This window comes from Felis catus, chromosome X (genome assembly GCF_018350175.1).
Source record: "Felis catus isolate Fca126 chromosome X, F.catus_Fca126_mat1.0, whole genome shotgun sequence".
NCBI lineage: Eukaryota > Metazoa > Chordata > Mammalia > Carnivora > Felidae > Felis > Felis catus.
This window is the reverse complement of record NC_058386.1, coordinates 98123133-98135980: the sequence shown is the minus strand read 5'-3', so window position 1 is coordinate 98135980 and position 12848 is coordinate 98123133. Positions and strand designations below refer to the sequence as shown.

The following is a 12848-nucleotide window of genomic DNA, read 5'->3' as shown; positions in this document are numbered from 1 at the left end:
AGGCGCCCCAGGCCTCAGTGTTTTTTTAAAATTCCACAGGTGGTTCTGCTCCGCAGCCAGGATTGAGTGCCTCCGCTTTATTTTTTTTTTTAATTTTTTTTTCAACGTTTATTTATTTTTGGGACAGAGAGAGACAGAGCATGAGCGGGGGAGGGGCAGAGAGAGAGGGAGACACAGAATCGGAAACAGGCTCCAGGCTCCGAGCCATCAGCCCAGAGCCCGATGCGGGGCTCAAACTCACGGACCGCGAGATTGTGACCTGGCTGAAGTCGGATGCTTAACCGACTGCGCCACCCAGGAGCCCCGAGTGCCTCCGCTTTAAAGAAGCGTCCCACATATGTTTAGGGAATTATTTTGTGCTTAAAAGGGTTCTCCTTTGACCCCAGAAATGAGTCAGATAGCCCCTAAGCCCCTGGGTGTTTCCGTCCCATTCTGGGGTCCCTGATGAACGGGAACCTGAAAGATAGTTTGTAATTTGACCTTGGCCTGTCAAAAGGCTAAACAACGGAAAGGGAAAGGTAGGGTAAGACGGGAGGGGGGGTGGGGGGGGGGGGGGGGGGTGGGGAGAAAACACTGCAGCAGAAGCAGGTTGACAGGAAGTTATTGAGTGTTCCCGCTGGTGACTGGAAGTCAAGAGAATTCCATCCCTACTCACGTCCAGTCTGTCCATCTGTCTGTCTCTTTTTGTCTCTCCCTCTCTCATACACGCATTTCTCATTCCCACACCCCGCCCCCCACTGGGGAATGCCCAAGCACTAAGGAGTGGGGGGCACACCAGCAGAGGTGCGACCCTCAGAGGGAGGGGGCCCTGTAGGTTTGGGCCTGAGGGAACTTTGGGGCGGGAGGGCTTCAGAAAAGCTGTTTGTGGGCTGAACAAAGGATGCTCTGTGTTCTTGGAGACCTTCCCCAGGGGGCCGGTGAAAGTGGAGGCGCTGAGTAGAATGGGAGCCGCTCTTGCTGGAAGGGAAGCTCCGGGTCGGGGGTTCAGGAGATCGCACATCAGGATGGATGTTAAGGGTTATCTGGATCGTTCCTAGTGCTCTCAGACCCAGGGGACCGAGCTACCCTGATGCGCAAATGCAGTGGGTGGTGGGCGACTACTCAGTAGGCTCCGTGGGGTTCCTGCAAGGAATCAGTGGATCGTTGATGTACAGGTTTATTTTTGGACTCTTCATTTCACTGTGACCTTTGATCTTTAGGGGAAAGGGGGGTTTGTTGAGGGTCTGTCCTGACAGGTAGAATCACGAGCCTCTACTTTCCACAGAGGGCTTTTGCGCAATTAACTTCCTTCGCTCCTCCCCGCTGTTACTACCTTATGAGGTATTACTGCCCCCATTTAACAGATGAGGAAATAGGCCAACAGAGGTCAAGTGACTTGCCCAGAACTAAATAGCAGAGCTGGGACTGGAGCCCAGGTTTGTCAGATGCCAGAGCTTTGCTCTTTCTACTGCGTCCCAGCTGCCCGCACCGACATTTGGATAGCCCTTTCCGGTTCTCCAAGTGTTTTACCACACATTACCTCCTTTGTTTAGTTGCTTTAATTTAGAACAATTAAAAGCGAGTTGTGTCCAACTGTCCGGAGCTTCTTTAAGAGGAAACGAGGAGGAGGGCAAGGGAAATACAAATGCCGGGCCTGGGAACTCAAATGGAGGACCAATGGGGAAAACGAAAGATGAAAGCAAAGATCAGGGGCAGGGCATCCGATTCATGAGATGGGAGAGTAAGTGGGAATGTTCAGATGGGGTGCCAAGAAGGAGCCATTACTTCGATCGCTTTATTTTTTTTAAGTTTATTTCTTTATTTTGAGAGAGAACAGGGGAGGGGCAGAGAGAGAGGGGGAGACAGAGAAGCTCAAGCAGGCTCCGCACTGTCATCGCAGAGCTTGATGCGGGGCTCAGGGAGATCATGACCTGAGCTGAAATCAAGAGTCGGACGCTTAACCGCTTAACTGACTGAGCCACCCAGGTGCCCCACTTCAGTCACTCTGAGACGTGGTGTAGACAAACCTGGAACATCAACAGGTGAACCTCAATAAAATCCTCGACCTGGGTCCAAACGCAGTTGGTCACTTGTGGTGTGCCCCGCCCTGCCCCCGTGAGTGGAATGCCCTGGGATCCGCAGGGAGGCCCAGGGGTGCTGGCTGGTGAAAGCCATTCCCAGGGAGTGAGGACAGGAGCCAAGGGCTAGCTGGCAGCTGTCAACGGGATTAGCCAGGAGCTGCCATTTGCAGAATGTGGTGCCTTGAGAGGAACAAGGATGTCTTCATTCCCTGACCAGAGGAGGCTTGGGGCAAAGGAGCTTTTTTTTTTTTTTTTTAATGTTTTTAATTTATTTTTGAGAGAGAGAGAACAAGTGGGGGTCGGGGGCAGAGGGAGAGACACACACACAGAATCCAAAGCAGGCTCCAGGCTCTGAGCTGTCAGCACAGAGCCCGACATGGGACTCGGACCCAGGAGCCTCGAGATCATGACCTGAGCGGAAGTCGGACGCTTAACCGACTGAGCCACCCAGGTGCCCCGGGGCAAAGGAGCTTTGAGAAATGTTTGATGAAGTGTTTGTTGACCAAAGATACAAGAATTTGAGATGAGTCTTTCAAAAGTGACTATATCTTGCCATTTTCTCCTAATTGGTGTCTATGGTTTGGAGTAAAGTGGGGAGGAATGAAAGTGGCCCTCTTTAAAAAGTCCACAATCATTGCCTCAGAATAAAGTCAGTTTTGTCCAGGCAAGATTGCTTTCACCATTTCCTGTGCTTCCTAGTAACCTTTTGTTTCCCCGGAGCTCAGAATGTTACTGATCAGTAATGGGGGTGTCATAACTTCCGAGCCCCAGAATTTTATTTATTTATTTTTTAAAGTTTATTTATTTTTGAGAAAGAAAGGGGAGAGAGAGAGAGAGCACACACAGGTGGGGGAGGGTCCGAGAGAGAGAGGGAGAGAGAGAATCCCAGGCAGACTCCACATGGTCGGCGAGGGGCCCAAGGCAGGGCTGGAACTCACGAACCGCGAGATCATGACCTGAGCCGAAGTGGGTCGCTTAACCGACTGAGCCCCCCAGGTGCACCGGGAGCCCCAGAATTTTAACGGAAACACACACCGTTCTCTCTGCACCCTCTACCCTTGACTCTCCTGTCTTCTGTGGCTTTCCTGGGCTTATTCAATCTTCCTCTTGTGTTGCTTTCTCTGTAATAGTGAACTTCCTTTCAGAGATTAGCCTGGGCCCCCAGCCTCGCTGAGCACACAACAATTTTTATAGATAACGTTTACATTGCGTGATTGTTTCTCTATAGCTAGGCTTAGTTTATTTGCATAGATGAACTGATTTCATCTTGCGAGAGCTGGAGGGCGTGTTTTTAACTAACAGAAGGCCAAGGGAACATGACTTCTGGGACCTCCTCAGGCATGAGATTTCTTCTTAGAATTCTGGTGGCGAAGTCAAGGCGTTTCTGAGCACTCTTTCTCTAGAAAGCGAGCCAGCCCTTGGAGTTGGTCAAGGACCTCAGCCCCCTCCCACCCATGGGAGGGGCTGACAGACATTTCTCTCTGCTTGTCCGTGAGCTGCATTGTGATGCCTGAGGTTTGTAGCTCTTCAAAGCTCCCAGAGATGTAAACAGTAACCCACTCCAAGGAAGAGAGCAGTAGAACTGTGTTGAAACTTGCTATAAGGGAAGAGTCCTCTGCCAACACCCCAACGTGGCTGCCCGTGGCCACTGCCAAAGCCTGCCCACACATTTTCATCGCTTGAGAGGAAGCGTCTGCTCTCCCTTCACGTGGAGTAGATACGTACCAGAACGAAGACACTGATTTTGCAGACAGCCCTTGGCTACCCACACGAATGGAAGCCGTGTCAATGCCATGGAACACGGGAAAAACATTTACCCCGCGCCTTGACCCACGCGGCACGTCAGGTCCTGCTTGGGACAGCCCTACTTGGGCACTAATGAACTGTGACTTCCTTTAGCAGTGTTTCGGCCCTGTTGAGAGCAGGAACTCCCCATCCTGGACAAGATCAGCTTTAACCCTCGAAGGGCTACACGCACCATCATGTTATCAAAATGGCATTAAATTGTTTCAGCGCCGTTTTGTGTGCCAAAAACAAAAGGGGATCGATATACTCTGCTTGGTCCTTCATGGGTGTTTGTACTGCTAGGGTGTTGCCTTCCGCCGGCAGGGCCGGTGAGAAACACAGAAACACGTACCCTTCACGTGTGCGTGAGAGCTCCTTAGCAAGCTTGCAACCTGCAGGAATCCTCACGACTTTTACAAATCCTTTGTGATTCGTCACATTTCCGTCACAGCAAGCGCAGTAGCCTGCTCAGCCTTGTCGATGTGACATGTTGCATTTTGGGCCTTATTCTTGTCTTTGTCTCTTTGGTTTTTGAAAACCACATAAATAAGTGATTCCAACTTTTCTATAGGTTTGGATGTTTCAAAATAATAAATGGGGGGGGGGAATGACACAAGTAATATACTATAAAAAAAAATAGAAGGGTGCCTGGGTGGCTCAGTCGGTTAAGTGCCCGACTCTGGATTTCAGCTCAGGTCATGATCTCACGGTTTGTGAGCCTGCTTGGCTCCCAAAACCTGCTTGGGATTCTCTCTCCCTCTCTCTGCCCCTCCCCAGCTCATGATCTCAAGGGGGTGCACTCTCTCCCAAAATAAATAAATAAAAAAAAAACTCAAAAACAAATAGAGTGAAGGGTCCCCATATACCTCCTGATACTACTCCCCTCCCTAGAGATAACCACAGTTGACAGTCTATTTTGAATCTTTCCAGATGAATTTCTTTTCATTTACAAATGCACATGGGTACATAGTTGTTTGGGTCTTTGTTTTTACATAAGTTGGGAATCATGCTATATTAATATAATAGTGGTTTTTTGAAGACTTGTTTTTTTCTGAGCAGTTTTAGGTTCACAACAAAATTAAGAGGAAGGTCCTCCCTGCCCCACCCCCCGCATAGCCTCCCCCATTAACTACATCCCCAGCAGAGTGGTACATTTGTTATCAAGGACGAACTTCCCTACATTGACAAGTCATTATCACCCAAAGCCCATAGTTTCCCTTAGGGTTCACTCTTGGCGTGCTAATGCTATGGGTTTGGACATACGTATAATGACATGTATCCATAATTGTAATATCATACAGACTGGCTTCACTGCCCTAAAAATCCTCTGTGCTCTGCCTATTCATCCCCCCAACCACAACCCCTGGCAACCACTGATCTTCCTACTGTGACCTTAGTTTTGCCAGTGACTTTTAAAAAAATTTTTTTGACATTTGTTCATTTTTGAGAGGACAGAGTGCGAGTGGGGGAGGGGCAGAGAGAGAGGGAGACACAGCATTCGAAGCAGGCTCCAGGCTCTGAGCTGTCAGCACAGAGCCCGACGTGGGGCTCGAACTCACTAACTGTGAGATCATGACCTGAGCAAAACTCAGAGGCTTAACCAACTGAGCCACCCAGGCGCCCCTGCCAGTGACTTTTTTTAATGTTTATTTTTTATTTTTGAGAGAGAGAGAGAGAGAGAGAGAGAGCGCTAGTGGGGGAGGGGCATGGAGAGAAGGAGACACAGAATCCGAAGCAGGCTCCAGGCTCTGAGCTGTCAGCACAGAGCCCGACTTGGGGTTTGAACCCATGAACCTTGAGATCATGACCCGAGGTTAACCGACTGAGCCACTCAGGCGCCCCGCCAGTGTTTTGTTTTGTTTTGTTTTTTTAATTTAACAATATACCCTGGACAACTTTCTCTGTCACTAAACATAGGTCCACATCATTGTCTGTTTATCAATAGCTGCATGTTATTCCACGGGCTAGATGTGCCAGTTTATTTAATCACTCTCCTGCTAACGAACGTTTATGTTGTTTCTAATTTGTGTTTTTCTACAGAACCCAACTCTGCCAGCACTGAACTGTTCTGTTGAAAATGCCCATCCAACTGTTTCTTACTATGCTCGTCCTCAAGTAGCATCGTATAATACCTACTACCATAGCCCTCCTCACCTGCCACCATACTCTGCGTATGACTTTCAGGTATGCTTGGAGAGAAAAAGAACTCTCCATTATTCTTGCTGCCGTTCATGCTCTCTTGTGGTCTCCCTAATTATGGAAGCTCCTTAATATGTACGAGGTAGCCGGGCTCTGACCCTGATGGCCTTCAGCAGCCTGTGGGGTACCAGCTTAAAGACAGCGGCAAGGTGAGATGGGAAAGACGGGGAGAGGAGGAGCTGGGATCAAGGTGTCCCAGATTGCCTTGACCGGCACCCAGGAGAAGATGATACTCATTAATGTGTCCATATGGACCCCGGTCCAGCCACGCATGGCTCTTCTCATTCCTCTGCCAGATAGAGAGACCTAGTCTGTTCTTTAGCACAAGGGACTCTGGCCACACAAGGGATTGAATGAAATCTGTAATGAGGAAGAAGTTCCTTGTTTTTCTCCAGACTTCCTAACTAGGACTATACAGAGAAAGGTTTTGTTTTGGGGTTTTTTGTTGTTGTTGTTGTTGTTGTTTTAATAACACTCCTCGCCCCTTTTTTGCCTTGTTATTACATGGGTCAGAAATAGAGTTACCAAATTTGCGCTTTCCCCTTTCCCATTTGAGCTGAGGCTAAGCACAGAAGAACAGAACCAAGAAAGGCACTTAATTAAAAGGGATTCATTATGTGCTGAGCACTGGACTAGGCACTTCAGGAAAACAAGCAAAATGGTCTTTTAAACATTTACAGTGATTGTAAACCCTTGACCATAGAAGAAGGGGATTACATTGAAATCTGGTTAATTAAAAATTTGAGGACCAAAGGAAATACCTTTGAAAGGAGAGAAGCCCGTAATGAATTTGCTTCCACTGACTAAGGGTCCCTGAATGCTCCAAGGGGACATAAAAGCATGAATGTTTGGGGGTGCTTCCAATTAAGCAGCCAGTTTGCAAATACAAAGCCCTCGGGCAACCTAATTTCAGCTTTCGATTAACAAAATAATTGAAACTAGAAAACCCCATTTTGTTGAATAAAGTGTACTTTTGTTTGGTTTAGATACTGTCGTGGGGGTCTAGGACTCTATTGCAATAGTAATAGATAATGTGAGCCTCGATGTGTTCGCTGTTACAAAACGCGGTACCAGAACAAGGTGGTGTCCCTTAAAGCTTGCGAAAAAAATTATGTTAGAACTTGTTCTAAAGCCTATTTACAGGTTAGTATTTACAGGTTAGACAACTGAGGGCACTTGTTACCCAGATAGGATACAGACTGGGAAACACAAATATGTTCAAAAAGGGCAGTGGGGCCCCTGGGTGGCTAAGTCGGTTAAGCGTCCAACTTGTGCTCGGGTCATGATCTCCAGGTTCATGAGTTTGAGCCCTGCATGGGGCTCTCTGCTGTCAGCACGGAGCCCGCTTCAGACCTTCAGTCTCCCTCTCTCTCTGCCCCTCCCCCGCTTGCGTGCACTTGCACTCTCTCTCTCAAAAATAAACTTAAAAAAAATGTTAAGGGTATAGATCATTTCAGTAGTGATGGAGGCAAAAAGAGTCTTTTAAGAGAATACAGGGATGTGGACATTAACGCAGGAAGAAAAAGTAATAAAAAGTCATCCCAGGGGGTGCCCAGCTGCTCAGTCGGTACAGTGCGCAAGTCTTGATCCCAAGGTTGTGAGTTCAAGCCTCACGTTGGGCGTAGAGCATACTTTAAAAAAAAAAAAAAGTCATCCTGGCATAGAGGGGCCACAGACACATAAGTTCAGCCCAAGAGGCTGCCTCCATTTATTTTATATCGAGGTAAATTTATGTTCATTACATTGACTTTAAGAATTTTCACTTTATAACGTACCCCTGAAGTAGGAACATTAATCTCCCTGGTTATGGTTGCTGCAAAAAAACAAGAGAGAGAGAGAGAGAGAGAGAGAGAGAGATGGGAAGACTCTCTTTAGGGTATGGAGACATTTCTCTGTCCCTCCTTCCTTATTCAAATACTACCCCAGGGATGAAAACAAGATCGACAATGCCAGTGGTGACTCAGGCTGTTGGCTTCATTTCAATCAGGGTTTACTCTGTGTTCCCATGTGCCAGGCACTGTGCTAGGAGCTGTGGATATAAAGATTGATTGCATTAAGAGATCAGTTTTGGGGGGGGAGCGCCTGGGTGGCTCAGTCTGTTAGGCGTCCGACTTCAGCTCAGGTCATGATCTCAGGGTTCATGAGTTCAAGCCCTGTGTTGGGCTCTTTGCTGCTAGCGAGGAGGCTGGAGCCTGCTTCACATTCTGTGTCTCCCTCTCTCTCTGCCCCTCCCCTGCTCATGTTCCCTTGCTCTCAAAAATAAAATAAACATTTTTTTTAATCTTAAAAAAAAGAGATCAGTCTAGGGACTTGATGGGGGGGGTCAGGGGACAGCAGTGGAGACAAAAAATGTAAATAGACTGTTACCCAGAGTGCGATGGAAACCCAGAAACAGGGTCCCTAACTCAGCGAAGGGATCCAAATCTAGCCACCTAAGCCAAACCTACACGTGGGCTTATAGCACAGACGTCAGGGATTTGTGGAAGCCTCTGCTTTTTTATTTTTAATTTTTTAAAGTTGATTTATTTATTTTTGACAGACAGAGCAAGCAGGGCAGGGGCAGAGAGAGAGAGGAAGAGAGGGGATTTCAAGCAGGCGCCACACTGTCAGCACGGAGCCTGATGTGGGGCTCGAACACACACACTGTGAGCTCATGACCTGAGCTGAAACCAAGAGTCGGACGCTTAACCGACTGAGCCACCCGGGTGCCCCACGAAGCCTCTGCTTTTTAGTAACAGCTCCTATTCATTGAGCACTGGTTATGCACCAAGCATTGTGTTGAGTGCTTTACAAGGGTCATCTTATTTAATCCTTTGAGGGAAAGACTTTTGTCATTACCAGTGTCTTGTCCTTGGAGTCTGTCTGACTCTACAATTGGCTTCAAGAATTCTTTGGAGAAGCTATATATCTGAGCACAGCATAGATCTTTTCCCTGGTTAATTTTAGGATATTTATATTTTTTACTGACTTAAATTATGGGCTTCCTAATCATGACTCAGAAAGGGTCTCTAAAGAGTAAACTCTCTCTGATTAATTATGAAATTGCTCCTCCCTCCAGGGGCTGCTGGAATACCTCTTACACCTCTCTCGGTTCTTTTTCTAGTTTCGAGCTGTCTTCGTGTTTCCTTTTTGGAGACCGTAGAGTTGTGTGGTGTGGGTTCTGAATGATGTGTTTTTAAGCGATTTGTTTCCCTCTAGAACTTTTTAAAAAAATGATGGGGCACGTGGGTGGCTCAGTTGATTAAGCGTCCAAGTGTGGCTCAGGTCATGATCTCACTGCTCATGGGTTCAAGTCCCGCATAGGGTTCTGTGCTGACAGCTCAGAGCCTGGAGCCTGCTTCTGATTCTGTGTCTCCCTCTCTCTCTGTCCCTCCTCTACTCACTCTCTCTCTCTCAAAAAAAAGGAGACATTTTTAAAATGTTTATTTATTTATTTTAAGAAAGAAAGAGAGCGAGCAGGGGAGGGGCAGAGAGAGAATCCCAAGCAGGCTCCACACTGTCAGCGTATATCCCGACTTCGGGCTCAATCTCATGACCGTGAGATCATGACCTGAGCCGAGGTGGAGTTGGATGCTTAACCTACTGGGCCACCCAGGTGCCCCTCCCTCTAGAACTTAAATGGTGTGTTGGGATTGAGTTTTCTTTTGTTCACCAAGTTTAATTCCCTTATAGTTTCATAGGAGGAAATGCCAGTCTCTACCCAGGAAGGCCAAGAGGATGGGGGAACATCTGCTTGGGCTCCCAGATAAATAGAAAGCAGCCAGCAAAACGCACACCGGCTCTGCCGGTAAAACCATCAGCAGCACGGACCCCCCCCCCCCCCACCACACGCCAGAACACCAGAGCTCCCTTCTGATCTTCTCAGATTGGAAAAGGGCCCAGAGTACAGCAGGAAAAGTGAACTTCCTAGACGTTTCTTCTGAATGACTTCCCTATTCTGGTCGTTTCCAAATAGGACTATATGTGACTTTGCGTTTGTTCCTTTTCACCCCAAGGCTGATGGAAGGGAGAGGAAAGAGACTCATAGGGTTTTGTTTTAACCCCTCAAAGTCATACCCTTATGAGGTGGCTGTCCAGTTAGAAAGCTTGGGAAACATTCCTTGTGGTCAGATGACTTCGCTCTGGTCGGATGGCCCCGAGGATGCTGTGAGTGCTGAGCTTGCAGAAGCAGGACTCTTGCAAACATTGGCCTCCAAGGTGTCCTTGCCGCTGCTTCTTTCTTCCTTCTCCCCCTCCTCCTCCTCCTCCTCCTCCTTCTTCGTCTTCTTTTTGAGAGAGAGAGAGAGAGAGAGAGAGAGAGAAAGCATGAGCAGGGGAGGGGCAGGGAGAGAGAAGGAGAGAGAGGATCAAAAGCGGGCTCTGTGCTGACAGTTGCGAGTCTGATGAGGGGCTTAAACTCACGAACCCTGAGATCATGACCTGAGCCGAAGTCGGACGCTCAACCGACTGAGCCACCCAGGCGCCCCTAAGTTGTCCTGGCTTCTAATGAACTCCCCATCCCCCAAGGCAGGAAGGATAGAAGTTGAAACTACCTTTGCCTCTTAGCTAATCTTCCCAATACTCACTTCTGTTGTCCGCCCCCCCCCCGCCCCAGTTCATTTCCCTACTACGCGTAACCTCAGTTTCAGCCAAGTAGTCCACATTCCATAGGGTGTAAAGCATCAGTTTCTACTCCTGCTGGGAAATTCAACCCAGCGTAGCTTTATGTAAACCCTTAAGGATTCCAGCCATACTTCCCAGCCTGGCCTACTGGGCCAGCCCCCCTGCTTCACTCTAACCGTGGACTGGTTCCTCTCCCGTCCACTTGTGTGTTGCCAAGTTTAGCCCAAAACAAAAGTCTCAGCCTGTGCAAAATGCAAATGCCTCTGTTTCTGCTCTTTATGAAATCACATGGGGGTCCATGAGATTTCATCTCAGCCACCAAACTGACCCACTAGGAATTGGGCCCGTTTAGTTTTTTTATTTTTAGAGAGAGAGAGAGTGTGCAAGTGTGTGTGTGGGGGGTGGGGGAGAGACACAGAGAGACAGAGAGAGAGACAGAGAGAGAGAGACAGAATCTTAAGCAGGTTCCACACTCAGAGAGGAGCCCGATGTGGGGCTCGATCCCACAACCCCAGCATCACTACCTGAGCTGAAATCAAGAGTCGGACACTCAACTGACTGAGCCACCCAGGCACCCCAAAACTAGGCCCATTTGCTGAAAGGATTGCTTGGTCCAGGGGGAGGGGGGACAGCGTACGGCCCAGGTGGCCGAGAGCCTCAGAAGGTGGTAGCGGCTGCCACTCAACTGTTCTCTTTATTTCCCCTCTCCTACCAACTTTGTCTCTCTCTCTCTCTCTCTCTCTCTCTCTCTCTCTCTCTCTCTCGTTTCTGACCCATCCCCTTTATTCTTCCTCTTGCTTTTATCCACTCTTCTCTCCATCTCCCCTGGCCTCGCTTTCTGGGGCAGCAACAGAAACCTAGGGGGCACGTAAAGAATCAAGAAAGCCTGGATTTTACCCTGGGACACAGCATCTTCCGCTGTGACCTTGGTCACCTGGCCCAGGTACAGGGCTCTCTTCAGAGTCACTGCCTCCCAGTGCTCCCGAAGAGAGAGAAGCACGCGCGACAGAAGGGCACGCTCGTCCTGGAGAGTGTGGGTCCGCCGCCCGGCAGACAGGGGGCAGGCTAGGGTGGGAGAGGAGAGCCGTGTGTGTGTCCTGACAGGGTGGCCCTCCTCTGGAAGCACCACCAGCCCGTGCCTCGCCTCCCCTGCTTCGGGAAGCTTGAATGCACCGACGTAGGCCCCGCAGTAGGCTATTTAGATGCTTTTCATGCTTTGTGGCTACAAGGGCTCAGAGCTCTGTTCTTCTGAGCTGCCCGTCCCATTAGTGGAGTCGACTCCTAGGCAGGAGCCCAAATGCACCAGGCCGGCTCCCCAGCTGCAACAGAGCCAAATCCTTCCCAAGGTGCCTGCCTGTTGCTAGGAAACGACGCGCTGGTACTGTGGGCCCCACCCCCAGCCCCAAGGGTGTGTGGACTGCAGCCAGTTAGCTCCCCGGTCCTCCCATGTTATCCTTAAGAAGACTCCCGGCGCCGCCGCCAAAGCCAAGCGAGAATCATCCCACCCCCGTCCGCTTGAATACTTCCCAGCCGCGAAAGTGAGAAGTGAAAACCAAAGGCTGTCGTGCCGCCCCCTTCTACTACCACCGCGTGCAACTGCCGCCCGCGGTGGCCTGTGCCTACCTCCCGGGACACAGCCGCCTCCTAGCCGCGCGGTGGGGAGCTTGCGCCTCCCGCCTGGGGCTGGCAGCGCCTAAAACCGGCCTGTAGCGGCATCCAGAAGGGCAGAGGACCGCGTCCCCGCGCGTGGGGACTCTTGTCCCCGCTGGGTTTTGCCCTCCTCTCCGGCTGAGAGGACAGTGCTCTTGGTTGAAGATGAGGGAGGGGGAAAAGGAGAGAGTTCTGTAGCGCAGAATGGAAGACGAGGCAGTCACCATACGAATGTCTTGTTGTTTTTTTAAGTTTATTTGTTTGGAAAGAGGGACAGGGCACACGGTTGGGAGAGGGGCAGAGACAGAGGGAGAGAGAGAGCATCCCAGGCAGCCTCCACGCTCAGCACAGAGCCCGACATAGGGCTCCGAACCCACGAACTGTGAGATCATGACCTGAGCTGAAATCAAGAGTCAGGCCCTTGGGGCGCCTGGGTGGCTCAGTCCGTTAAGCGTCCGACTTCGGCTCAGGTCATGATCTCGCGGTTTGTGAGTTCGAACCCTGTGTCCGACTCTGTGCTGACAGCTCAGAGCCTGGAGCCTGCTTCGGATT

At 49.6% G+C, this 12848-nt stretch overlaps 1 protein-coding gene across 2 annotated transcripts in view; it reads left to right on the top strand.

The window, feature by feature from the left end:
- The window catches only part of TMEM255A (transmembrane protein 255A), a 56424-nt gene that overhangs the window by 38584 nt on the left and 4992 nt on the right, over positions 1 to 12848 (top strand). For both annotated transcript variants that reach the window (XM_004000841.4, XM_004000842.4), the window contains one exon: positions 5886 to 6029. In XM_004000841.4, coding sequence (XP_004000890.1) covers positions 5886 to 6029 — 144 coding nt within the window. The remainder of the gene's footprint in view (positions 1 to 5885; positions 6030 to 12848) is intronic.